Source organism: Lepidothrix coronata, unplaced genomic scaffold, assembly GCF_001604755.1.
Source record: "Lepidothrix coronata isolate B3197 unplaced genomic scaffold, Lepidothrix_coronata-1.0 Scaffold19, whole genome shotgun sequence".
In the NCBI taxonomy this organism is placed as follows: Eukaryota; Metazoa; Chordata; class Aves; order Passeriformes; family Pipridae; genus Lepidothrix; species Lepidothrix coronata.
Genome location: NW_016690199.1, coordinates 1,961,257 through 1,986,790, shown reverse-complemented (window position 1 = coordinate 1,986,790; position 25,534 = coordinate 1,961,257). Strand labels below are relative to the sequence as shown.

Genomic DNA, 25,534 nt, shown 5'->3' with positions numbered 1-25,534 from the left:
ACAGAGTTCTGCAAATCTCTATAACATGTGTTTGGCAAATTACACAAATGCATGATTAGTACTATGGAAGTATTCAGAAGAGCAGAATATAGGGCACTGTAATTTCGTACTGCCAAACCAGGAGTTCAAAAATCATGAGTCAGATATCTGAAAATTATAAACCTAGTTTAAAATTATGAGCTTAAAAAACATATGTGGCTTTGTTCACCTTCTGGCTTGTTAATCTTTAGCATATGTTCAGATTACACTTTTAGGATTTTCCATGGAATTAGCAGGTCTAATTTTTTTTTAATACATAAAATAGCTGATTACACCATCTCACAACTGAAACCAGGCTGCCGCAGGTTGATTAGACTCAATAAAATCATGGAAGTTGTCAACACTGATTAAACTACTGCTTGATGTTTCAAGGAATAATTATTTTATAATTAAGTGGTTTTAAAGCGCATTTATTTACAGAGACTTCTGACAGTTTGCTGAGGCATGATTAAAAGCTGAGGTTAGTATCACTAGTGCTAACTAGATAAACTGGTGTGCTGTGCATTTAAGGGAGTCAGTTCCTTATTCCTTCCTGTAACTGCAGCCTCCTTTTTTTGCAGTCAATCCCAGCTCTACTGACAGTCATAAGCAAGTGACTTTAAAGCAGAAAGTTTGCAAGTAATCACAGAATCAGATCAGAAAAGGACCTCAATAGGTCACTTAGTCTCATTTTGTGTTTAACCAAAATCTCCTTTCTTGCAATTTAAGGCAATTATTTTTATTCATATTGACTGTGGATATGAGAAACAGTTGTGCTGTTTCTCTTTGTAACCAGCTTTTACATATATGAAAATCATTGTGTTTTCCCTCCACCATCTCTTCTGTAAAATTGCTTAAAATCATTCAGCTTGTGCTCAAGGAAGAGTAGCTTTCTGTTTCCAGACATTCATTGCTTTCTTCTGGATTCTCTGCATGCACCCTGTATCTTAGTTTTCAAGTGCTATGATCAAAACTGGAGACATCACCAGCTCATGCCTTTGTGATTCTGGAGGAGCAGATTTATACCCCAGTTTAGACATTTCAGTTTTTACCTTTTTTTTGCAACAGCAGGATGCTGCAGACTCATTTTCAGAATTGATTGAGAATAACCCATCAATTCTTTTCCAGGGAAATTGAGAAGGTAGATTTAGTTTGGATTTAAGGAAGAAATTCTTCACTATGAGGGTGGGGAGGCCCTGGCACAGGTCACCCAGAGAAGCTGTGGCTGCCCCATTCCTGGAAGTGTTCAAGGCCAGGTTGGATGGGGCTTGGAGCAACCTGGTCTAGTGGAAGGTGTCCCTGCCCATGGCAGGGGGTCATTAAGGTCTCTTCCAACCCAAATCATTCTGTGATTCTAAGCAATTAAGCCCCTGTTCCTTTACTTGCACATCTTATAATTTCAGCTTGCACTTGTTCCTATTAAATAGTATCTTACGTTTTCAGATCACCAGGATTATTTTGAATTCTAATCTTGTCTTTTAATGTACTTGAATTCTGCTTGGTCTTGTTGGAAGATATTAAAAGGATATTCTATATAGTCCAGGGGGTGAATAAAGGAAACCGAGAATTTTATCTAGAACTGCTGTGATGGGGTTAAAACAATAATTGTTGGCAGTAACTGTAAAACTGGAAAATGATGATAAATCTTAAACAAGGGAAACAGTGTATTGTAAACACAGACAAAGACCAATACTTCATACTCAGATCAATACAGTGGGATTAATCTCTCAGATTTACTTAAACGCTTAGTGTGAAGAATTTGCATAATAATTGAACTGTAGCAGGGCTATAAATTTTTCTTATTTTTTTATTCCTAAGATTATTTGATTTTTATTCATCTCTGTTTTCCCTCGTCATTAGCAGGTGAATGGGAAAAACACAGGAGCAGATGAAGCAGGCAGTAACTGGAACTTCACTCTGTTGCCAGGACTGTTATAAACTCAGGTATAAGATGGAATTAAATGAGAATAATAAGCAGATTTGTAAGATTATTTTATTAAAGATACTGTAGCAAAGCACAGAATAAGCTTTAAAGATTATGAAAACTAACTTGGAATGTCTTTACTGATACTCTACATAGACTACAAGTAATTGCTGAGTTACAGAACAGTCACAGCCTGTTCTAGGTGTCCTACACTTTGTATACTGTTGAAGGCCTATCTTTAGGTGGTGCTATAATATTCCCTTCTCTCCTCTGCTTCGTGGTGGTCCTACCATGCAGGTCCTTTCTGTTCTCTATGGAAAGGACATCCCATTTTCATTTAGATTTCCCAGCTATATTGTGCCTTCTCACTATAGAGTCCCCAATGGTATCTGGCTTTGCCCAGATATTCAGTCTTCCCCTTTGCTCCATAAAGCCACTAGGACAGAAGTGTCAGCATTCCAATACTGCACTGAAGGCTTTTAAAATGCCTGTATTAATGTTTAAGATGTTATGTGTTAATAGAGCTGATGCCTTCAACATCTGTATGCTGAAACTTTGGGGCTATGTAATTAGATTAAGCAACCACATTCAAAGATACCTGAACATCTTTTCTTGCATTTGTATAGCAACTTTATAAACTATAAAAGAGTAAATCAAGCACAGACACATGCCCTATACAAGCTGCAATACAGACAATATTGTACACACTTTGTAACAACAGTAATGAAAATGATGCCAAATATAAATAAAATTATAGACAGACTCTTCTTGAGATAACAGTTATAGTGAACAATGAAACATCCTTTTATAATCATGAGTAGAATTAATAAGATGCGTAACTACAGCAGAATATAATCAGCATGTTTAGTCTGCTTACATGTCTTAATTTGATCCACTGTTGTTTGGGGGAAGCAAAAGAAATTAATATTTTTCTAATCCATGCTTGCCCTAAGTTGAAACATTTACTGCCTTAGTGGTCTTTTTGTTAGGTTTGGGAGTTTTTCCCCCATTAATTTAGCTGGAAACATTAGGATTCCTAAGATGTTCAAATCTGAACATGAATGCCTGATTCTCCTCTTCAAGCCAGCTTTTGCAAGGCTTAGATGCAGAACAAGGTGCACCCTGTGCCCTATGAAGATTATTTCACATTTATTCATCTCCTTGTTGGTAAAAACTTCTCACCATTCTTGTAATAAGACCAGAGCACCATTTCTTTACTTTCCACATACAAGCACTGTGCTTCGTGGAAGGTCCTCTTCAGCTTGCAAATGATGATCATGGCAGCAGGGGGAATCAGGTCAGTTGGATCTCTCTCACCATCCTGTCCTTCCTCAGGGCCCCCCTGTCCTCAGTTTTTAAGATTTTTTTTTCACCTTGTACTCTTTTCTTTTTCTCTTTTTTTTTTTAACACTTGATAGTTTAGCATTGTACATGAGTATACACTTGTAATGTTTAAACTAAAAAATCTAAACAGTTTTTGACAGCAGCTCTAAGAAGCCTCATTTCAGAAAAGGAGCACTCCAGCACATGAATAGCAAATTCTGCAAACTCATTTCAGTGCAGCCCTGAACACCTGGCATCTGCCTCTTTTGGCTGTCTGCTCCAGGAAAGACTTCAAATTTGTTTGTAACAGGTGTAAATAAGAGTCACAAGAAAGTAAGTTTTATAATACAGAGAAGAGTCCAAAACAACTTTTACTGCATGTTCTAATTTGACTGCTTTGGTGCCTTTTGCGACTGCTGCAGTGTGTCAAAAAAGCAAAGGTGGTGCCAACTCAGATCTGGCACACGTGGTTCTGAGTTTTATGAAATCTTTTGACGACCAGTTCTTCCTCATGTCTTCTTCAAACCTGGTTCTCTCAGTTGTTCAGAAGCTTAGAAGTCCCTATTTCACTACTGCCATGCAGAAAAGAAATGCAAGAAAAATATTAAAAGTCAGAAGCCCACACTGCAGTACTGTATTTGCTAGCACGATGTGGTCCCTCCCACCTCACCATGTGTGGTTTTACTCTAAATACCCATCCTTCAGTTATATTCAGAGCACCCACCACAGTCAGGAGCTCTTTTTAAATGCCATACAGTTCATTTCCTTCAACCCCTACCCCACCAAAACACAGCCTTAAACAATGTTGTGATATTGTTTCAGAAACTTGTTTGTTTCTTTCTCCTTTGCCTTCCATTTTCAAAACAGCTAAAGATTTGCTGAAGAAAACCTTCATTTCCCAAACCTCACAGAAGTTATTTTTGATACTGTGTGTGTTACTTTCCAGCAGTGGTTTATGGCTTGGCTTAGTGGATGCTCAAAAAAATTGCACGAGTATAATTTCCCTTAAGCCTGGACTTCTCATAGCTTGAAACGTGCTCACTCTGGAATACTTCTTACTGCTTCATATTTGCCTTTATTTTTGGTTGTGGGTTTTTTTTCCCTTGCCTAACTCAGAGATAACTGCTATGTATTTACTTAGCCCCCTTCCTCAAATTCTTATTTTAGGTTAAAAGCAGATAAATTATACAAGTATTTAAAATTTCTGTCCCTTTCGACCAAAATATTTTATGACAAATATGAGCAGCTTTGTATCCCATACGAACAAACAAGATATTGGAAATGCATGAATGTAACTTTTGAGGACATGAGGGTTTTTTTGGTACACTTTTTTTCTCTGGATATGTAAATCACAATTGTACAAAGTATATGACTGTTCCACTTCTAATTTACACTTGATGTTTCTATGCACACTGTGGTACTCCTGGACCAAGTGGTTATGTCTACACTGCAGAGCAGGGCAGGCTTCAAGGCTGCACATGAAGCCGGGTTTATCGGCTCTCTGCATTACTTACCTGCCAGAGCATCCTCAAGGCCAGCTCAGGGCTGAATTTCCTGGCACACCTTTGAGGGGAAAGCCTGCAGAGTAGTGCTCCACACTTGGTGTGCACTGCAGGGAGCCCCGTGTGACACATGGCCAGGCCCTCACCCACAGCATGTGCCAGGCCCAGGCTGCTCTGTGTGTTCTATCTGCCCTCTGTGCCATGTCACACACTTGGTGGTGGGCAAAAAAGCAAACTGGGACAAAAGGCTTTTGTTGCCTGCAATGAGGGTGATGTCAATGGGGGAAGCAGGCCTTGGGCAAACTACTGCTGTCAAAGTACTGCTGGTTCTGGTGGCAAATCCATTTGTCTACCTAACACGTTCTTAAAATCTTGGAGGGGAATTCACTGGGTCAATGCTGTTATCGCAAAGTAGCTCTTATATAACTTGCTCAAAAGCCAGGAAGTACTTCTTTTCTTTGTAAACTAACGAAGGAGAAAAGCCATTCTAACTACTGTATGCATGTGAGCATTATTTTTCCCCGGGCAACATCAGTGTTTAGCATTGCTGTTTATTAGGATGCCGGGCTGCATTTTGCAGTCAAAGATCTCTGTTACTTGCAGATCACACACAGCTCACGCACACGACTGAACTTCATTACACCACCACCCTCAGACACATTGACTGTGCTGTGTGGGACCACCTCTGAGTGCGGGAAGGTGGGCTGCCTGTGAATATTAAATATTTTTCCAATGAGACTGCAAAATGCTGCTAATCAGTGCCAACTGCGGTGGGGTGGGGTGGTGAGCACACAGAGCTGCTGGCACTGCCGACAGCTTGCAGCCCACAGCAAGACAGATTAGAGGTAAAACGTTGTGCCCTCCTCGCAGGCTCTAAAATCCCCCAGCTGTCCTAAGAACGGAAGCTGTTTTGGGGATTCACAGCTGTGTGAGGATCAGCTTCACCCTCCTCTCAGCAAGCGGAAACGTTCGAGCCTTTGGAAATGGGAACATGCGCGTTCCCAGCGAGCCACGAGATGGCACCCACAGCCCCATTCCCCGTATCCCTGAACATCTGCAGAATTCCAGCCCTTCGGAGAGGTTACAGAGGATGCAGCTCCTTCCACTTCATCAAAGTCGGAGGAAGCCTGTGATTAGCTGGATGTTTACAAATAAAAGGAGGATCTGGAGACAGATCAAAGAGAACTCTCCAGATTTGGCACAGATACCATATACTTGTGCAAACAGCATCTGCATGGGTTCAACTGTTACATGAAGTGGCTGAACTTGGTGTATCTCATCATATATTAAAAATGCTTTTTAATGCTTAGTGCATTTATTAGAAGTCTGAAGAGTCAGCCAGCTAAGGATCTGACAAAAACAAAAAAACAACACCTCCCAGCTAACAAGATCTTACAGACTCCATTTAAGAGAAGCACCCACTGGGTTCTTCCTCACCCTCTTTCTGCAGTGTAAAGGGAATCAAAAAGCAAAGCACTGTTCCAAAATCCAAAGGATGTAGTACTTCAGACTCAGTAAACAGGAGCAGTAGCACTCAAAGCCTGTTCTCCAGCAATCTAAGTAGTTTGGCTGGCCCAATCACACGATATATGCTCTTCCCTGGAAAGTCTATAGTTCATCCAGGATCTGAGTTACTTTGGCACAGCCCAAATGACGGGGGAGAGAAGCAGATGGGAGATAAAAGATGTGGTGTGTGAACTACACTAAGTTAATGTATATCTGTTCTAAGGGACATCTTTGTTTTGACTCTGTGTAACAAACCAACATAGTTTGTGAGGTCTGGAAGGCCACACTAGACTATTCCTACTTTCATAGTAGTGCTCTGTTTGAAGTTGGTATTTCTATTTGGGGTCTAAAGCCACACTGAACTTGATCAAATAAACATTCTCCAAAGGAAACTGCCTTTGAACTATTTAACTCTTTGTACAGCAAACTAAAGCTGAAAGAACTGTAACAATCACTGTCAGATCTCTTGTGTCTTAGAGCTGAGTTGTTTTCCAGTTTTTAGTTACTGTTCATCAGGACCTGTGTCTTTTCTGGCAGAACTGACTGTGGTAGCAACAGTCACTAAAATCTGAGTGAAACACAACCCTGCCTGAAAGCAGACTAGATGGGGTTAACCCTCAGACTTGCAGGCATGCAGACTGTGTCATATTTTACGGCATATGTAAGTGTACACAACTTCTATTTAATCTACCTGATAACAACGCAGCACAGATATCTGAGCTCTCTCCTGGGCTGTGGGGCATACTAAGACAATTCCTTCATCAGCTCCAAGGGATCCTACCCTGTATTTCCTCTTCCTCCAGTGCTACTGTATTTATCCTTTTCCCAAAGGAGGGATATTTTAGATTCTGTCTCTTAAAATATCTCTGCTTTGCATAATGGCTAGAGAACCTCAACAGTTCGGTAGCTGGGACTCTCTACCAGCAGGTACCAGTAGGAAACCCATAGGGAGGAAGGGAACAGAGGCATCATCTTTAGCATCTTGAATAAATGCTCTAACGACGACTTGTGTAAAAGGGAGGAGCGTAACCGATACCAGAAGTCTGGGTATCTGCTGCCAAAACCAAAAGCAATCTATGGTATTCAGCAAACTCTATTTTTAGCCAGCGTATCTGCATTTCCACAAACTTTCATGGTCTTTGTGGCTTTTGCCATGGAGAGAAGGACCTTATGTTATTTCTCCCATTCATTTTCTGGGGAGTCAGAAGCAGAAGTCCCACTGGTGACCATCCGCAATGTAGTGGGATGGTTACCTAAAAAGGAGAGAACAGGTATTACTGAGTTGTGTAGGTTCAACTGAACAGGTGAGAACTATTAGAAAAGGCAAGTTCTTAGCCCTAGTCATTGCTTTAAAACAGGAAGAACGCAAAGCTTCCCATTACAAAAAAAAAAAAAGAAAAACAAAAAAAAAAACCAGAAGGCAGATAGAAGAGTCAAAAGGATGAATTTTTAAAAGAGCAACCTTGTCATCAGGGGAGATGGGGGAGAAGAGAGGGCGAAAGACTGAGTTTTGCATCTTTCACGTTGGCAACACTGCTGCTGCAGAGACCTTGGCAATGGCTGGCGCTGGTGGCACTTTGCCTGACAGACAAGTTGAGAAACCAAGGATTTACAACAGTCCTGATTTCCAGTGGATTTCCTACAATCCACACAGCTTCCAGGATTTGGAGGCCTTTAAGGAATGCTCTCTTCTCACTGCCTGTCAGGAGTCTTGCAATATCGACAGAACCACAAGACACACTTATCTAAGATCATGTCTTATTTGCAAACAAAAAAAGTACACCCCAAAATCTCATTGATGCAAATCACAGTTGAGTTGGAGTGAAAACAACAGCAGCAACAGGACTTTGTCAAAGAGGAAAATTCTTGAACTATTTTATTTTTTTTCTCCCACCGGGAAGTCTAGATGCAGCATTGTTGTTGCGGTTGTAGCTGCAGGAAGATTTATTATGGTTTTAGTAAGCCAGAAGGCACAGGAAAGGATTAAACCTTTTCATTTTTCTGCAAGGGAATCAAAGATATTGACCATGTCTGAACATCGAGGTTCTCGGGGTGAGGTGTGCCACGCTGGCTACACAAAGCAGACAGTTAAAACCTGGCCTTGGACCACCTGCTGATTTCTCATCTCATAATTTTATTATGTTCCCTTGAATACATTAATATGAAACTTTAAAAACATGTTTCCAACTACTCTTACATAGGGAATGTGAGTGAATTACTGAAAACAGTTTCTCTAAAAGCATGAGGCAAAGTATTGTTTTCCTGTGTCTTTAATTTAAAAAAACCCAACAGAATCCACCCTACAAGACATTTGAGAGCAAAAATAACTGAAACAAATATCTGATAGCTTTTCTCCTGTAAAATTGGCACTGGTCATTCAAGTATATAAAAAGGAACATGGGGCTGTTTGTTTCAGGGCTGAATATTTATAGTCACGATGAAGTGACTCCTGAGTCATGAGCTCTCTTGCCCTGTTACAAATTAAGATTTGTCTTTCTTCATGAAAAAAATAAAATCACAATTAATTCCAGAATTGTAGAAGCGACTATAAAAGTGGCAAAAGACACTTAATTTATAAAATGTGTGCTGATTTCTGCCATCTTTCCCCTACAAAATCTCAGCCTCCTCACATGTCTCAAGAATACACTGCACAGCAAAATTTTAGGAGTTTTCTGGAAGCTGGAAGAAAATACACAAAACTGGTTCATAGCCGAGAACTACAGAAATGTCAGCTTTTAAAAACATGTTCCTAATTTCTAGCCTTCAGCAGACTTTATAAAGTCAAATTAGTCATGCTTCATCTTGTAGGCTTCCAAGTCTGTGAGAAGCATCAAACCAACTGAGAACTAGGGAAGTCAGAAGATTTGATTTTTAGCCGTTTCAGATTAAGAAGTACTTAAAAGTCAGGAGCAGGCACACAGGGATAGTAACAGATACTGCCAGCATCTCCTTAATTCACACACGGAATTATCCTGAGCTTCCAGTATCAGACCAAAAATGAGATTACTTTCTCCCCTTACGAAAAGCAGTGAGGGACAGAGGGCAGCAGGAGAGCTCCACAGCTGCTCCTGGGCCCACAGCTGGAGGGCATGAAGGCCAGAGGAAGGTGGGAGCCGTTCCTGGTGTTTGGCCAGACAAGGGGCCCAGCTCATTCCTGGCCCCGGGCCAGGCCAACCACACAAACCCAGTGGCGCGGAGCACTGCACAGCCTGCTTCAAGGAGGACTGAGAAAGCTCCAGAGCATATTTGTGGGATGAGCTGAATGCAGGAAGGTTTCCAGTTCTCACGAAGAGGGCAGAAAGCAGAGATGTGTCTCATTTGTAAGAAGCTGGGCTGCCTTTTTCCTTATCAGGAAACAGGACACGAATGTAAGAGTTCAGCTTCCCCAAGGATGCTTGGGGGAGACAGAGACCGAGTTAAACTCAGGACAAACTTTGAGTTCTGGTACAGCTTGTTTAAGCAAACGAGCCCCCTCCCAGCCACTCATTCCTCCCCTCATGCCACCCCTTCTATTGTGCTTGCACAAGATCTGACACAGAGATGGAGAGGGAAGCACAGCGGGAAACTGGTCCAGCCAAAGAACAGCCCCATAGGGAATAAAAAAAAGCCCATTTTTTGATTCAGTTCATTGTGAAGCGACATAAATACGTGCTTTTTTACAATGGAGAGGGTGGCACACAGGGGATATGAGAGCTGAAACTAATGGGGAGGAAGAAGAGGCTGCCAGGGCTCAAGGTGGCACTGCCTCCAGGAGCAAACTCAGGTCCTCAGCAATAGCTGAGACTCTTGATGGTTTTGCACTAGAGTATTCAAATGCAATGCTGTAGTCAAACTTTTCACATTTATAACAATGTATTTTTAATATATTCTCCAGGGCAGTACATTTTCTGTCTTCAGCTTTGATTAAAAAATATGCTGACTTGTATTTTCACCATCAACTGAAAATATTAAAAAGGGAAGAGCCCTAATAAAAGCCTCAATTCTTAGAATTCTGTGATGTTCTAATCTATTCAAATCAAGATTTCTCCACAGACCTGGCTACAAATATCATTATACACAAAAGTAAATACTATTTGAACCAAGAAGTTGCCAACAAGCATTTACAAGTATATATATATTAACAGTTGAAAAATCTCCTCTGAAACTGAGAAAGAAGTGCAACAGCTTTTGTTATATTTTAAAGCTCATTCTAGGTCTTTGCTAACTCCCTTTTTTTACCTTTCAGTAAATCCTGAAAACTAAGAGCTAGGCTGGATACTTATAAATTATTTTCAGGGTTGCAACCCACACCACTGCCAAAATGAGAAAAACAACAGAACAGAGAGAAGGCCTCCAAAAATAAGAAAAGCAAATCACTTAAAAATATAAGTTAGAGAACCCAGCAAATCTTTCTTTCTGGCTATGCCTTGTGCAATGTGATACACTTACACCTCCAGTTTTAAAGATCCTTAACTGCTTTAACACTCTAACACTCCCCATAGTGCACTAAGGAGATGCAAAGGAACAATGTTATGTGACCGAAAAGTACAAATTAGAGGAAACAGAACTCTCAATGAAATATTTTTGCTTCCCCTTCAAGTAACAGCAAAACTTCCAGGATATTGTAACTGCTGTTGGTTTTTTTTTTTTCATGTCTGTTTTCATTCTGTCTCCACATTAAATCATTTTTATCATGGTAGGAGCATTGAAACACCATCGCTTCACTCTCCTGAGGATGCTGTCCCCATTCTGGGAAGAACACTCAGGACTGGCCAGCCCAAGGCTGCCTCAGCACCCAGGCCTTCTCCCCGTTCACAGCAGCCGAATTCCTTCTGTCACTCCCAGCCTTTTCTTTTAACGCTGCCATTCTGTTCCCCTGCACACTTTTACATGTCACCTTAAACACTCTCCCTGTCCACTTGCAAGCCAGGCTGACTTGTTTATGCCTTAGTACCTTTGATTTCTTCTCCTATACTGCCCTTGATCACTTCTCAGGCTACTTCAGTCATTCTGATTTTCTCTGCCTACACATAAGTAGATCTGCTCCTAAACTTCCCTGCAGTGTAATTCATGCTCTTTTGTGAGCCTTAGTCTGGACATTCATACATGTGAACTCCAAGGTTTTGTTTCATTAGAACAGGGAAAAAACCATCAAGTTCAGTTGGAAAGGTTTAACAAACTGATTTTGTTACTGCAACACAGCTTATAACTGAAAACAAAGGTACTCCAGGGTGTTTATAAAGTTAGGTAGTTTACATAAATACCATCATTCCCAGTTCGTCCATTTAACTTCTGTAGTTGGCAGGTCTATTTACACTAGGAAGTCAACTTTTTTGGGAAACATTTCTGGGTCAAGTTCAGACCAATACACTGTAAACGAGGGCTCCTGATCCTGAGCAGGAGGCTCCATAAATCACCCTTAGCCCTCCACTGTATTCAGGAGTGATCCCTTAGATTGCAGAGGTCACCTCCTCCTTTTCAACGAGGTCTTTAATCTGGGCCCTGCTGTGGCCCTGCAGCCCTTGGGGCAGCGGGACCGGCCGTCCTTGGTACGAGCTCCGCAATCCGAGTTTGTGCCGTAGTGAGCTCATGGCTCTGGCCGACAGCTCTCCCAGCCAAGCTGAGTCATTCTCACTCCAGTCTCACAGGCATCTACTGGACATTTTATCCACTCCTTCAGCCACCCCCTCCATGCCACCTTTGGGATTTGCTTCCCACTGCACAGCTCTAATCCTGCCCCGCTGCTGTTGCCACTCCGTCCCACTCAGGATCTCTTCTCCCACTCAGTCTTCCCACTATTCCAGTGCCACAAGACTCTCTCACCAACTCCCCCAGTGCTCTCCAGTTCTCCCTCACTTCCCTTGACTGCTTTTCCCAATCCAGCCACAGCTGATACCGTTACGGATAACATGCATGTCAGAGAATCACTGTGTGCAGTGCATCAAGCCCCCAGCTCTTCCCCTACAGCACCTGACTAACTGCTTCACCTCTAAGACAATCATTATAGCTAAATATTTTGTCTTTTGAAGAGTCTCATCATCACCTTAGCAATAATTCCAACACTAAAAGGTGTTACAATACCCATCCCACTTACTCTTCGAACCCTTACACACTGAGCTTCGGCCTGGTTTGGGATGGGGAGCATGGAATAAATCCTAAGGGGGGAAAGTTCTGAATTAACTGAAAAGCTGGAGTGCATCCATGCCTGTGCTCTTTTTGGCCCCAGGGTTATTCAGGACTGGGTTGGCTTCAGCATCACACAAGAAAACACAGGATTGAGCAGTAAAGCAAAACATTAAAGGTCTGAACTGCACCAGAAGCAGTCGGTGCCTGGGGCCAGCTGCCAGTTCAGGACTGACGTCTGGTTGGGGGAGCCTCCTCCATCACTGCAGAAATGTACACATCTGCCAGCCAAGAGAAATCCTAATGAACATTTAAAAGTGAATAAATGCAAGGCAATTCGTACTAATTTGAATAGTTACAGTGGAGATTCTGTACTGTGTTCACTTCTCTGAACAGTTTAACATTAAAGCTCAATACTCCTCATAATCCCCAAGAAACAAAAAGGAATCGAACTCAGACAGCAACAAGCACATGAAAGCCCTGGACTAGACCCTCAGCTCCTGGCTCCTATTCACAACCCCACCACTGGCACATGAGGTGAACAGAGTATTTCAGTTGGAAGGGACCTACAATGATCATCTCATCCAACTGCCTTAACTGCTGATTTAAATTACTTTCCTCCCTCCACGTCTCAGTAGGAAATAGCATTACCCACCCTCTTTGATAAAGTGAGATCTGCTGGGAGAAAGTACTGCTAGGTTTTATTTTTTAATCGTTTTCTCCACCATTACACATTAGGATCCTTTCCTCCCCCCCATCACAAATCAAACAATTAACAAAGGTTTAGACAGCTGGTTCCTAAGAGTCAAAGCCAGTAGTTCTCTCAAAGGCCAAAGTGCCTCACTGAATTGATGTCAGCAGGTACTTAGGAGGATTTTTAAATTCAATTAAATTAAGAGACAAGCTACGCAGATTAGGGCTCTGCTAGAATCAGCAAGGAATCTTAAAAGGCATAAAATGTCTTTACATTTATTAAGCAAACTCCGCAGTCTTTTCTCGTTATATTCTTGTTGAAAAACAGAACATTCATAAAGTATCATGAAAACAAGAAGCAAAAAAACTAAGGTTCACATGAGCCACGCTCCCCCTTCCCCTCCCCACCCAAGCAATGGGACTATCTTCACACCCATCCTGCTTTTAACTTTCCAACACAAGCAGCAAGGCACGGTTCACAGCTAGGCTGAGAATGCAGTCTCCAGCGCACATGGCCACGCTGCATTCCTAGGAACCCGCCACGGCTGCTCCTCCCTTGTATGTTAGGATAAGCAGGTTAAATATACCCACAGAGGTACAGACAGTAAAAGAAAGGCCAGTGTCAGTTGAACAGTTCTGCTAGGACTTCAAGTCTGGAAAACGACCACTGTGCTGGGAACTCCTTGGTTATCCCGACAGTCAGTAACTCCCTTTCCCTTTGTGCACTCCAGTCCAAGCCTGCGAGGTTTAACTGAGCCTATGTGCTCTCACCCTGGGATGCACATTCCAACAAAGCCAAGAAGCAGGGGACCAGGACAGCCAGCTCTGCCTTTACAGCAGAGACAGAGCACAAAGGATTATTTCTTGGCATTGTTGGGGTTTTTTTTCATTTTGAAAATTAATTTGGGGATTATGAACAGTTATGCTCTTGCACATTAATCACTGAGATCTAAAATTTTCACATGAAGAAACAACACATGGAAATATTAAAGCACTCATCTTATGGACATGGATCCGAGAACTGTTTAATAGCAGTCAGTGAAGGGGTAACATTGTGCTTTTAATCTACAGTTTAAAAATAATGATTTGTATATCTACTTAGTAAAACAATAAAATTAAGAACAGAAACTGATATTAGGAAACAGTGAAAATGTAATAATTAAACACATGATGCTTTTCAAAGCTATATACTTAATGAGCCTAAATAGACACCTATGGTTAGGAGGGTCTTAAAAAAAATAATAAAAAAAGAGACTTATTTTCAAATTTTTTTTTTCCTTTTCAATTTTTTTCTACTATACTTATGCTTTGCTTTGGTGTTCTCTCTGCTGCCAGCTTAATGCTTTAACAGTATGTTTATGCTTATGTTCTTTTCAAATGCTTGGCATTATAGTGAGATCTCATATCTTTCCTCAAATTAAATTTTGCTCCACATACTCCACATGTATACAGATGAACATCCATGTGCTGCTCCAGTTGCTCATTATTTGGGAATATCTGAAAGCAGACCTGGCATATAGTCTCTCCAGCTGATAAGTGAGATATCATATGCCGTACATGGTCATGTTTTCGGAAGTTTCCTTGATCACAAATGGAACAGACATACCTGGCCATGCCTTTGTGCATATCATTGTGGAGCCGCAACTGGCGCTCTCTTAAGAACTGCTTCCCACATGTCTGACAAACAAACTGTTTTTCCTTGGTATGAACGGTATAGTGTTCCCGCAAGTGGCAACGCTGGTAAAATCCTTTCCCACAAAGATTGCAGAAATGCTTACGTCTGTGATCCCTCTCGTTCTCTTCCAACATGGAGTTCTTGAACAGATCTTGCTCCAGGCAGTTTGACATATGTTCAACCACCAGGTTTTCAGTTTCAAAACGCTGACCGCAATTAGGGCACCGGAAAGGACAGGCAGAATGCTTGTATAACTGTTTTTTTTGAAGGCTGTTCATTTGGAAGTGACTGTCCCTGAAGTCCTCTAGCATCTCTGCAAACATCATGTCCCTTATTTCCGACTGCTCCTCAGGGTTTTCTTCTAAGTCCATTTTCTCCTCAGAGTTTCTGATTCCGTTCATGGTCAGATCCTGGGGTTCTCCACAGGTCTGTGCATGATCCTGTAACTGCTTGCCTTTGACCAGTATTTGACCACACTTGCCGCAAGCACATATATTTTCTATGTGTTTGGATAAATAATGAGAGGACAAATCTTCCTCGGTGATTGTTAGCCCACAAAGTTCACAGGGAGCGTTCTCCACGTCTTCCTGCACTGAAGGAGCCTTCCTGTTAAGGTGCCGCGGGCTTTTCAAACACTTTCTTTCATCCTCGTCCATGGATAAACGGGGCTTTAAAGTCTTGCGAGCATTTCTCTTCTCTCTCATCTCTTCCTCGACGTAGTATCTGTAGAGCGGCTCTTCCTGCTCATCATCCAGGTCGTCATTGTCGGAAGACTCATTGCAGTCTTTATCCGTCACCTTGATAATATTAAAATCCTTCAGCTCGTCTGTAGGATTGTCCTCCGGTTCCATCTTGATGATAATCCTCTTCCTCTCAGAAGCTCTGTTTCCTTCTTCACCTGAGGTCTCGGAGGCAACCGTGCTGCTTTTCCTGCTCGTGATGTTTGACACGGGAGATGAAGAATCGTCTGCGGCTTGGCTCGAGTCCCCCTTGTATTTTTCTGTTTGTGTGGAGATCATTTTAGAAGTAGAGTCCTTTTCACTATAGTCTATTTTCTCAGTACTGTAGTACCTGGCACTTTGGTAGGAATGCCTGTTGGTGCACGTTAACACGTGCTCATCCAGTAGCTTTTCACAGCTAAAACTAAACCCGCAGCTGTCGCAGGTGAAGCTCCTTCCAAACCGGCGCGAGTGGGACACGCGCTCTTTCGTGTGAGAGAATTTGGACGTGGTGCTTTTTTTGCAGGCATCAAACAGTTGTTCGGGGAAGCTGCTTAGCTGCAAAGCTTCTTCGTCAGGCTCTTTGTTATGGGATGTATTTACTGTTGAACTTGGCGGCTCCATGCCCCACCTGTTTGCTTCGCTGCCATTTCTAGCGAGCGCGTCTTCATACATTCTCACGCCAAATATCATTTTACTATTCTGGGTGCTAGAAGCAGAAGATGAACATTTTAAACCAGATGAGTCTGTATCCTGTATATCTTCTAGACATTCGGGTACGTTATATAGCTGTAAATAGTTCATGGCCACTTTAAATTGTTCAAAATTGGCAGGGGCTGTCATGATTTTTCCTAAATACATGAACTGTAAAATAAGATCAAAGCATTCAGCGCTAATCTTCATGTTGCTTAGATTCAGCTGGGCTGTAGTGTGTTGATGGTTCATAAAAAACATTCTAAAATAGGAGCTGCAGGCAGCAAGGACTGCTTTATGTGCTTGAAAATAAATATCATCGATAGCGATGCAGCAGTCACACAGAAAGCCCCACTCTCTTTGGTTGTTTAGCTGCTGAAGGACATAGTTGCTATGGCTGGTTCTTGCCATCTTGTACTTCGATTATAGCCCTGCATAGAGAAGAAGATATCTGTTAAATCACAAGCACAAAACCCAAAACCTACTTGAACGTAGGGAGGAAATGCCATCGTTTTGCTCTCTAGATCTTCCTACTCTGACAGTTTGCGGTACAGCTTCCTGTCTGGAGACCTTTGCTGGTAACTACTTATGAATACTGATGCCAGTGAAAACATCCATAATTCCATGTGCTCACCACTAGACTTACAAGACTAGTAAACTAATAAACATAACCACCACACACGTCAATCAGAGCTATGCTGCTAGAATATAAATTAGCAAATATATCTCAAAGTCCCCCAGCCAAGATTTGCAGATATGAATTCTGAATGCAGAACTTCAAAAACTTCACAGGGTAGACTTCTGTAAGATGGCCCCGGGACAACACCTATACAAGGTAAACTGGCTGTCAGAAACCACTCTTCAGTCTCAACTTGCCTTTTTACCTGTCAGTCCAACGGACACATGATGCAACTCATACTGGAAAACAGGCCAGGCTCAAACTGGTCTGTCCCTCCTCATTAAAGGAAACTAAGAGGCATCAGTGGAGCACCCACACAAGCTACTCCACACATTCTGCTCTTCATGGCAGCTCAGGGACTGCCTCAACCTTCCTGCAAACCAGGAACCGCAGAGTCAAACGCCTTCTGAGAAGCAGAGGGCAGCCCGGCTGCGGTGGCACGTCCCACGTACGAGCCCGCTGCAGATGGTGACCAGGCGAGCTGCGTGACAGCCACAGGGGCTGCACAGGCAGGAAGTGGTGCACGCCGTGCCTCCAACTGCTCTCAAAACCACCAGTTCAGAGCGCTGAAACGTTACCAAAACACATAGATGGGAAACCGGACAAAGAAAAACTCAGCAATGGAGAACTGAGAGAGCCCGCGGGGCAGAGGTGGAGCCACAGTGAAATGAAGCCTTGACAAAGACTGGGGAGAAAGGCCTGCAAGTGCTGAGGGTTGCTGTAATGTGAAAGGACTAACTTGTCCTCAGGAGAAAAGAGGGAGAAAACACATTGGTTTATATTAACAAAAATATCCAGAAGAAATGCATTGTATACAGGAGGTGTGCATTTGATTTACAGAAGATAAACTTAACCAAGTGTGGCCAGATCAACAGTTAGTCACGACTCACTTTACTGATTGTACATAATCTGTTCTAACTGCACAGGGTGAGGGGGTGAGAAACCAAAAGAAGGTATAAAGAACGCCCTAACTAAATGAAAAACAGAAAGCAGTAATGAGCATTCTTAACATTTTGAAAGGTTATCACAAACAATGCAAATAACTGTAAGAGATTTGTACAAATAAAGTGCAGGCTAGCAAATGACATATATTAAATGGCATTTTATGACTCAGTGAAATGCATGGATTGATTTGCAACCAACTCTTTCAACTGTTCAAAATCTAAACACAATACACACACAAATGCTCCCTTTTTCTTCTTATTCCCCTAACAGCTTACATCTCCTAGGGAGAAAAATGGATAGAGAAATTAAATTCCACAATTGGTGTTGTATTCACAAGTCATAGGCGTTGCCTGGCTTGTTAAGCAGCAAGCCTAACATTAAAACCCCGTTCTCCATTCCACAAAGGACTGCCACGGAGGAAACACACTCAAGCTCCCAAGACAAGAACATGCTCACCCCACCCAGCAATATTCCCTACTGCCAACTCGTCCAGCAGTACCTCTGGATCACCACCAGCACAGGACCTTGTCTGGCAACAGGAACCTTGAGATTTGGGCTGAATTAAAACTGACTACGAGCATCTGCATGGCAGCTGCTCCTCTCCTCTCAGCCCAACCCTCCACACCCAGAACTCCAGGCAAGCACCCTGCCATAACAATTCTCGGACCGGTTTGGCCCAGTGATGTTCACTGTAGAAATGCAACTTGTTGCATGGAATTCATTTAATGGCTTTCTCACTAACTTGCAAAACAGTGGCTTTGAAAGTAGGAGAATCTCTGAAACCACTTCACACCTTTTCTACAGACACTGATCATTGTCTAGGTCACTGGGTAATTTCAGATGTTTCTGTGTAGCAAAGCTCTCAACATCAATAATAAAAGTGCACTTCGTATTCTTCCAAGGGGTAACGTGTTTTGGACTTGAGGCAATTCATTAGATGCTAAATGTAGTTCAGTCTACTGTATCAAGAACAGCAGCTGCATAATGAGGAAGAACTGACTTCAACTTCCACATTGTAAGAGTGGAAACCAGTGAGAAAAGAGATGACAGATTCTAAGGTACAATTGGCCTCTTGTTGTAAACTCCCAACAGAACAAGAAAAGGCTCAGGATGACTCAGGTTAATCTCCCCATCCATATAAAGTGGCAAGTTTTAAATGTAATGTTTACTTGTGTTTTTTCTACACTAAAAGTACTCCATCATGTCCACCAACAGCAAAACAGCAGTCCAAGCAGCAAGCCTGTACCAAAAAGGTGGCCACAAACTGTCTGCAAACACCTGCAGAGAGCAGCATTTCCAAATGACGTGAATGATGAGTGACAGCACACAAACCTGCCTTTTTTAAATATTCTTCCTCTTTTAAAAAGGTGAAAGGTATTTCTCCTTTTGACAGAGGAATTCCTGCAGAGCTTTCAGCATGTGGGTCCCAACACACAACAAAGACCCTTTGGCAATGGTTCCCTCCTAGGAATTCTGGGAAGAAACAGCTGGAGCATGAGGTGGCTTGAGCAGGATGGCAAAGTGCTCAGATACATATCTGTCTTCTACTGCAGTAGTACTACATGTAGGTGTTAAAAGACTGTTTGAGGTTATTTATGTTAATGAAAGTAATGGCATCCTCCCTCTGGATGCTGTATTAACCTGCTGCATGTAACTAAGTATTTACAAATGCCAACACTTCCCACCATGAGAGCCTGGGTTGGGCTATTTAAAACTTTTAACACATTTCAACCAGCAAAGGCAAAACTTTCCTTCTGAATTGTCTACTTCACACTGAATTATTTGCCCCCCCACACCCCTTCCACAGAAAAGGTCAACTAAAGTAGTTCACAAAACGAAGCTCAGAAAAAGCTTTCATATATGTAGATTAATATTCTTTTAAAAATAAAAGATTTCTCTTCCAAAATCTTTGAAGAGAGACTTTACGTGGGAGAAAGCGTTATATCTTAGATATGTTGTCATGATATAAAAATCTGCCTGAATTTGGCCAAGCTTGAGGGTGAGAAGATAAAAAATATCAGTTTATTCACACTTAAAAATTTTGTTATTTATTAAAATCTCAGATTACAGCCTGGCTGAGAACATTTCATCCTCTTGCAGCCCCTTTGTACATGGGGGCCTGCCTGAGCCATCCCACCTGCAGTGAACCCCCCCTTTTGCACAGAGCTCTGCCATGGTTTTAAACTACAAAGGGGTTGATTCAGACAGAAGAAAGGAAGTTTTTATCACGAGGGTGGTGAGGCACTGCCACAAGGTGCCCAGAGACGTGGTGGATGCCCCATCCCTGGGAACATTCAAGGTCAGGTTGGATGGGGCTCTGAGCAACCCTGATCTAGTGGAAGATGCTCCTGCTCATTGCAGGGGGGCTGGACTAGATGGCCTCTTAAGGTCCCTTCCAACCCAATTCCATGATTCTATGTGCCCCCTCACAAAGGCAGGAGCTGACAGTAGGGCTTGCTGGAGATTGCTACGCGTGAAAATTGCCTGCTGGGTTTTATCAGCCCTCCTGGTAACTGGATGGAGAAGATACCTAATTCTGGCTGATGGAGGACCAGACTCAAGAGGGGGTGTAGTGAAAACACAGGGAGATTGGGAAATGTAAGAAGGATGTGATGGAAAACCTCTGGAAATCTGAAGAGCAGGGAGAGGCAGGCTGGGAGCAGAGTGCTGAACCAAGACGAGGAGACTGGGATTAGGAAGCAGCACTGGGAATTAAAAGTGGGGGCAATGAGGGTTTAAACAGTGGAGGGAAGCTGCTTGGGCAAGGGACTGGGAAAAACCAAGCTGCAGGGCCTAGGGCAGAAGGCCTAAAAACACAGATATGCTTTTGCTGGGGAATGGGTGGAAAACAATTATAGCATTTACCCCTTCAGAGCAGGAACTGCATCTCAAATTCCCAATCCTGCCATGCCTTTGCTATCAGCAAGCATCACGGGCTTCCTGACAAACTCCTTCCCATCGAGAGCAAGCTCGCAGAAAGTGATCATTTATCATTATTTTGTTACTTTAATTGCTAAAATGGCAGCAATCTGCATTTATCACCCATGTGGGTGGTTCAGTACTGCAAACTATTTTTGAAGTTTGCTTTGGAAAAAAAAAAAAAGCAGGCATTAGAATAAAAACAGGTCTTTTTACAGAAAACACAAGATTTCAAAGTTAAATGTGTACACAAGAAATGCTGTAATTAATGCAGCATTAAGTCAGCTGCCATTTACGTATCATGTATTATGTATGTACATATATTATGTACAGATCATAGTAAAATTTTCCTTACTCAGCACATCCTTTTGGTCTGTCCAGGCCTGGATCTGAGCAGCAGCAAGACAAGATCCCTGCTCATTTGGCAAAAGCATTTGGAGGATGTGAAGCGAATGGGGGGCAGGGAACAAAAAAGAGGATCTCACAGCAAGGAGCACTGCTTGGAGAACATCATCCCATTGCTGCCAGTCCCAGGACAAGTCACTTCAACCTTTTTAAGTCTGGCTTGCACTTTTTGGATATCCAATTTATTCACACAGGTAAACACCATCAGCAGTAACTAAGGTCAGTGGGAGCTATCCTCTGTATGTACTAAACACTGAGTATCTTGGAAAATTAAAGCTCCATGCAGGCAAGTCTGCCAATCCAAAATTTTAAATTATTTCTAATCCTCTCTGACTCTTCTATTTCAAAGAGAGGAGAAATGCCAGCCCCTTGTCCAATGGACTAGCACATTGCCTTTTGTGAAGCATCCCAGTACTGGAGGAACCAACCTCACAAATCCATAAGGAACACAAGCAGCTCCAATTTCAGCAAGGATTGATTTGTGCAGTAAATGCAGCATGGGCCACATTGTAAGCAGTGCTGAGTAATGCAGAGGTGTTCTGAAAAAATGTGCTAGAAAAGCATCTAATATGAAAATGAAAACAAAAAAAGAACAGGTATTTACTACAGCTCCATGCTGTCATTTCCTCAAATTCAAAGTTTTCTGAGATGTTTTAAAACAAAAGAAGTAAAAGATCCTCAAGCGAAGAACTGGTAAAGTTCTTTTGCTAGCTCCTCTGTCTTTAAAACAGACATACCACAAGGTTCAGAATTTAGGAGCGTTTCGGCTCCTAAAATTAGTAGGTGGTTTTCAAAACCCAGCATTTCCACTGCTGAGCAGGCAAAAACATAGCACTTACATTGTTAGTTACTGGCTGCTTTTCTTTGGAAACCAAGAACAGGCTGGACAAAAGTGTAATAAATGAGTGGAGAATTTGGTGCTAATAGAAAACGAGACTGGAAAACCTCAAGCAAACAACGCCCAGTTACCCAAAGAAACAAGCGCGTGGGCAGCAGAAAGCAAATCCCCCATCGCAGTCTGACACCGTACCCCACCCTGCCACGGGTTCCCAAGAACTCTCCCAAGAAGTATTTTGCCTCTGTGGGTCAGATCCACCAAACAACCTGGATTCCTAAATGACAGCATCGAGATGCTGCACAGAAAATCCTACACAAGATGTATAAATTCTCCATATGATGCCCAAGGAGTTTAAGTGTTCGGCTACTGCATCAATCACAGAGCTCTCAACAGGCTACAACTTTTACCTACACATACTCAATAGGAAGCCACTGAGATTGCTCTGGGACTGCACAGTCCCAAGTGCCTCAGTTCACACAAACACTGCAAAACCAGCAAAGAACTTGGGGCCAGGTGACCACTGTCCACCTCAAGAGTGGCTAAGTTCGCATTGCAAGCAGAGCCTAGGTCATGAATTAACACAACTATGGGAAATCCATGTTCTGCCAGGGAAAATGTAATTAAGCTCCATTATTCAGGTTATGAAGGACTGAAGGTATAATTTACCCTCCTCCCATAGCCCTTCCAATCGGCTGCCTTCAGGCGTGCTAGCTGGGAATATGATTCCAATCTAATCTTCAGACACATCCTGGTGGCTGAATCAACTCATTTTAAACAGATTCCTGGACAATGTAGAGAACCAAGTTTTATGACACTTGGGCTAGATCTGAACCAGGGAAAAGTCAGATGTTCCAAAATCCCCAACCACGAGCTGTTGGGGCCACTCGATCCCCTCCTCAGCCAGCAGTTCTCCACTGATTCAGCCTCCGTGTCCACAAATGAGAAACAGACGTCAAAATTTAGCAAGTTATGATTCTCAGCTGCTTATTGAGAATTAGTTAAGATGTGTTACATGGTCTTAGGTAAGAACACTCCTCGAAAGACACGGGATACAGTGTCATAAAAGCTTGACAGAGTAAATTAAGAAAAGGGAGTTTGTGCTAAAGCCTCATCTCCACTTCAAACAAGTTAAGATCAGTTCTAGGGAGTAAAAGTACTAGAAAGACCTTATGCAGTCCCTTAAAGTAACTTGCTAGCCACAAAGGACTAGTCTAGAAGTCACAGTTATCTTTTATCTGTCACCTTTTCAGCTGCCAGGCAACACGGTAATGATATGTTTAAAAGAAACAATTAGTGGGAAAAAAAATTATACCCAATTTATGCCTTGTGGCAGAAAGATGAGCCTTTTTACCTAGGCTCTCCGAGTTACACAAAGTTTCAACTTCAGGAGGCATCTTGGTGGTTTAACCATGTCTTGAGACCCTCAAATGAAGTCACACATGCCTTCCAGGAGTGCATCCTTGGCTAAATACAGGTCGGACTTTAGTTTAACAACTTGCTGGATGCACATGAACGAAGCACAGTAACTTGTGCGACACACGTCAAACTACATATTTTGTTGGCTCTTTCTGCTCTTAAATGTTTCACATTTTACTTTCAGCACATTAAAAATAAAAATAAGGCTACTAAGGCCTCCATCCAATGAAATAAGTTTAATATGGGCAAAAAGGGCAACAGCCAGTGAATTCTGGAGTTGTGCAGTGACACAGCACGCAAAAAGAAAAAATTACCAGACAAATATAAACGGTCTTCATGCAAATTATGTCAGCTGTTGTGCCCACACGCTGTGTCCGCAGCAAAGCTCTGGGTGATGGTGTTTATGGTGCCCAAGCAGAGGCAGGGCAGGACAACCCAACCGCTGGGGAACCACTGGCCAAACTGAAAAATGAACATATGGCCTCTCATGCTACACGAGTGTGAGGTCTGGAAGGACTCTAGTGGGAGGTCCAGCTGTAACAACTAAGAGAAAGGACACCAGGCTTTTATCAGGTAACTTTCACTACCTCAGTTCTGAGCAGCTATTTTATTTCCATCCAGCAGGTAAATAGCTACTATGGCTTTGTCCATCCTGGATTTTCAGGGCTGTCCACTGTCAGCAAGAATGTAAATCTGTGAAAGAAGCAGCCTCTCACATTCAAGTAAGAAAGCATCTAAAAACCCAAATCCCCGGTTGGCATGAGCACCCTCAACATAATCACTGCAAATTTCTGTGCCAGTGACAACAGTAATTGAGTCTGATGAAGAAAAGACTTGTGCAAGCAGAGCTGAAGCATCTGTTAAGTCTGTGATCTTATTCCACACAAAACTTTCCGGCTACTAGGAAGAAGTGTCTTCTATTACTTCTCTGAGCGTCCCACGCAGCACAAACCCATGTCTTCATTACCTGCATCCAACCCCCGCGGGTTGGTGCCTGCTGGTTCCCTGTTACCTCAAACATCAGCAGAGTGCAACTAATACGACTTGTTACTCCTCAAGTTTTCTGGCCAGTCACCCAAAAATCTCTCCACAAGCTTGTCAACTCGCTGTGCTGCTGCCTAGGAAAATCTCTGCCAGTGCTGCAACCGCTCGTGTTTGGCCAGTTTTCCCCACGGCCATATGGTCCCAACGCCTCTCCCCCACTCGCCATGAAAGCTTAAGTTGTAATTTGGTGAAAATGAGAAGCCCGCATCCCCCCCGCTCACGCTCACGGCTGCTGTGTGGGTTTTTCCAAGAGCTGTAATGAGGAATGTTAAACAAACACCTTTAATTAAAGGAATGTTTGTTTAATGTAATTAAATGCCTAAGGAACACCGCACTGTTGCAACCCCGGATAGTTTTGCACTGTGCCCCGCGATACTCTAGTGCGGGGGAAATAATGCAAGCAAATGACATAACCTGCCAGTAAACATCCAAATATTAAGCAGCATCCAAGCCATGCTACCCATTTACCAAATGCCTACGTGTCAAGAGGAACCGGCACTCATCTGTCAGCTGAAACAAAAAATCCTGAAAAACAGAAAGGAGTAAAACCCCAGCCCCAAACCCACAGCGTTTTCAGTCCCTTTTACTCTCTTTACTACCTTTCTATCCGAGCAGAAAAGAGGAGTCCTTTGAGGAACGAGACTTTCAACACCGCTCCCAGAGCGGCACAGGGCTTGTTTTTTATGTGACAAAAGTATTCTCCTTCCTTTCCAGCCGCCTCCGAGGCGATCCAGCGCGCTGCCAGCCCCGAGTGAAACCCAAGTCTCCCGCCTGGCAGGGTGGAGCATTCCCTGGGGCTGCAGCTCCGCTCCGTTTTTCGCCGAACCACCGCAACTCGCTCGAAGTTTTGGGGTGTTTATTTCGTAGAGACAAAAGGAAGAAAACCGGCGGGACCCACCGGGGAGGGGGGGCCGGCGCCGGGCGCGATAGCGGCACCCGAGATGTTTACCGCGACTTCGAGCCCCGGAGCCACCCGGGCGGCGCGGTGCCCTTCCTTCCCCGCCTCTCGCCCCTGCACCTCCCTAGGCCGCTTCTCGCTCCCCAGCGCGGCATCCCCCGACCCCCGCCCGCCCCGCAGGTGGAGCGCGCCCGCCGCGGCCCCGGCAGTGCGGGAGGGAGGGAAGGCGGGCGGG

The 25,534-nt window shown here is 43.0% G+C and overlaps 1 protein-coding gene and 1 long non-coding RNA gene across 6 annotated transcripts in view; one reads left to right on the top strand and one right to left on the bottom strand.

Annotated features, from left to right (window-relative positions):
• Positions 1-6,624, top strand: part of LOC108493751 — a 10,320-nt gene extending 3,696 nt beyond the window's left edge. Inside the window, exons 4-5 of the long non-coding RNA XR_001873596.1 lie at positions 1,879-1,962; positions 5,638-6,624. This is a non-coding gene — a long non-coding RNA (uncharacterized LOC108493751). The remainder of the gene's footprint in view (positions 1-1,878; positions 1,963-5,637) is intronic.
• Positions 1,998-25,534, bottom strand: part of ZBTB1 (zinc finger and BTB domain containing 1) — a 24,623-nt gene continuing 1,086 nt past the window's right edge. For 3 of the 5 annotated variants that reach the window (XM_017807457.1, XM_017807454.1, XM_017807456.1), the window contains exon 2: positions 13,322-16,586. In XM_017807457.1, coding sequence (XP_017662946.1) covers positions 14,431-16,566 — 2,136 coding nt within the window. In that variant the 5' untranslated portion in view covers positions 16,567-16,586 and the 3' untranslated portion in view covers positions 13,322-14,430. Of the gene's footprint in view, positions 3,838-13,321; positions 16,587-25,000; positions 25,270-25,534 lie in introns of those variants that run through there. The other 2 variants (XM_017807458.1, XM_017807455.1) reach the window with 2 other exon arrangements.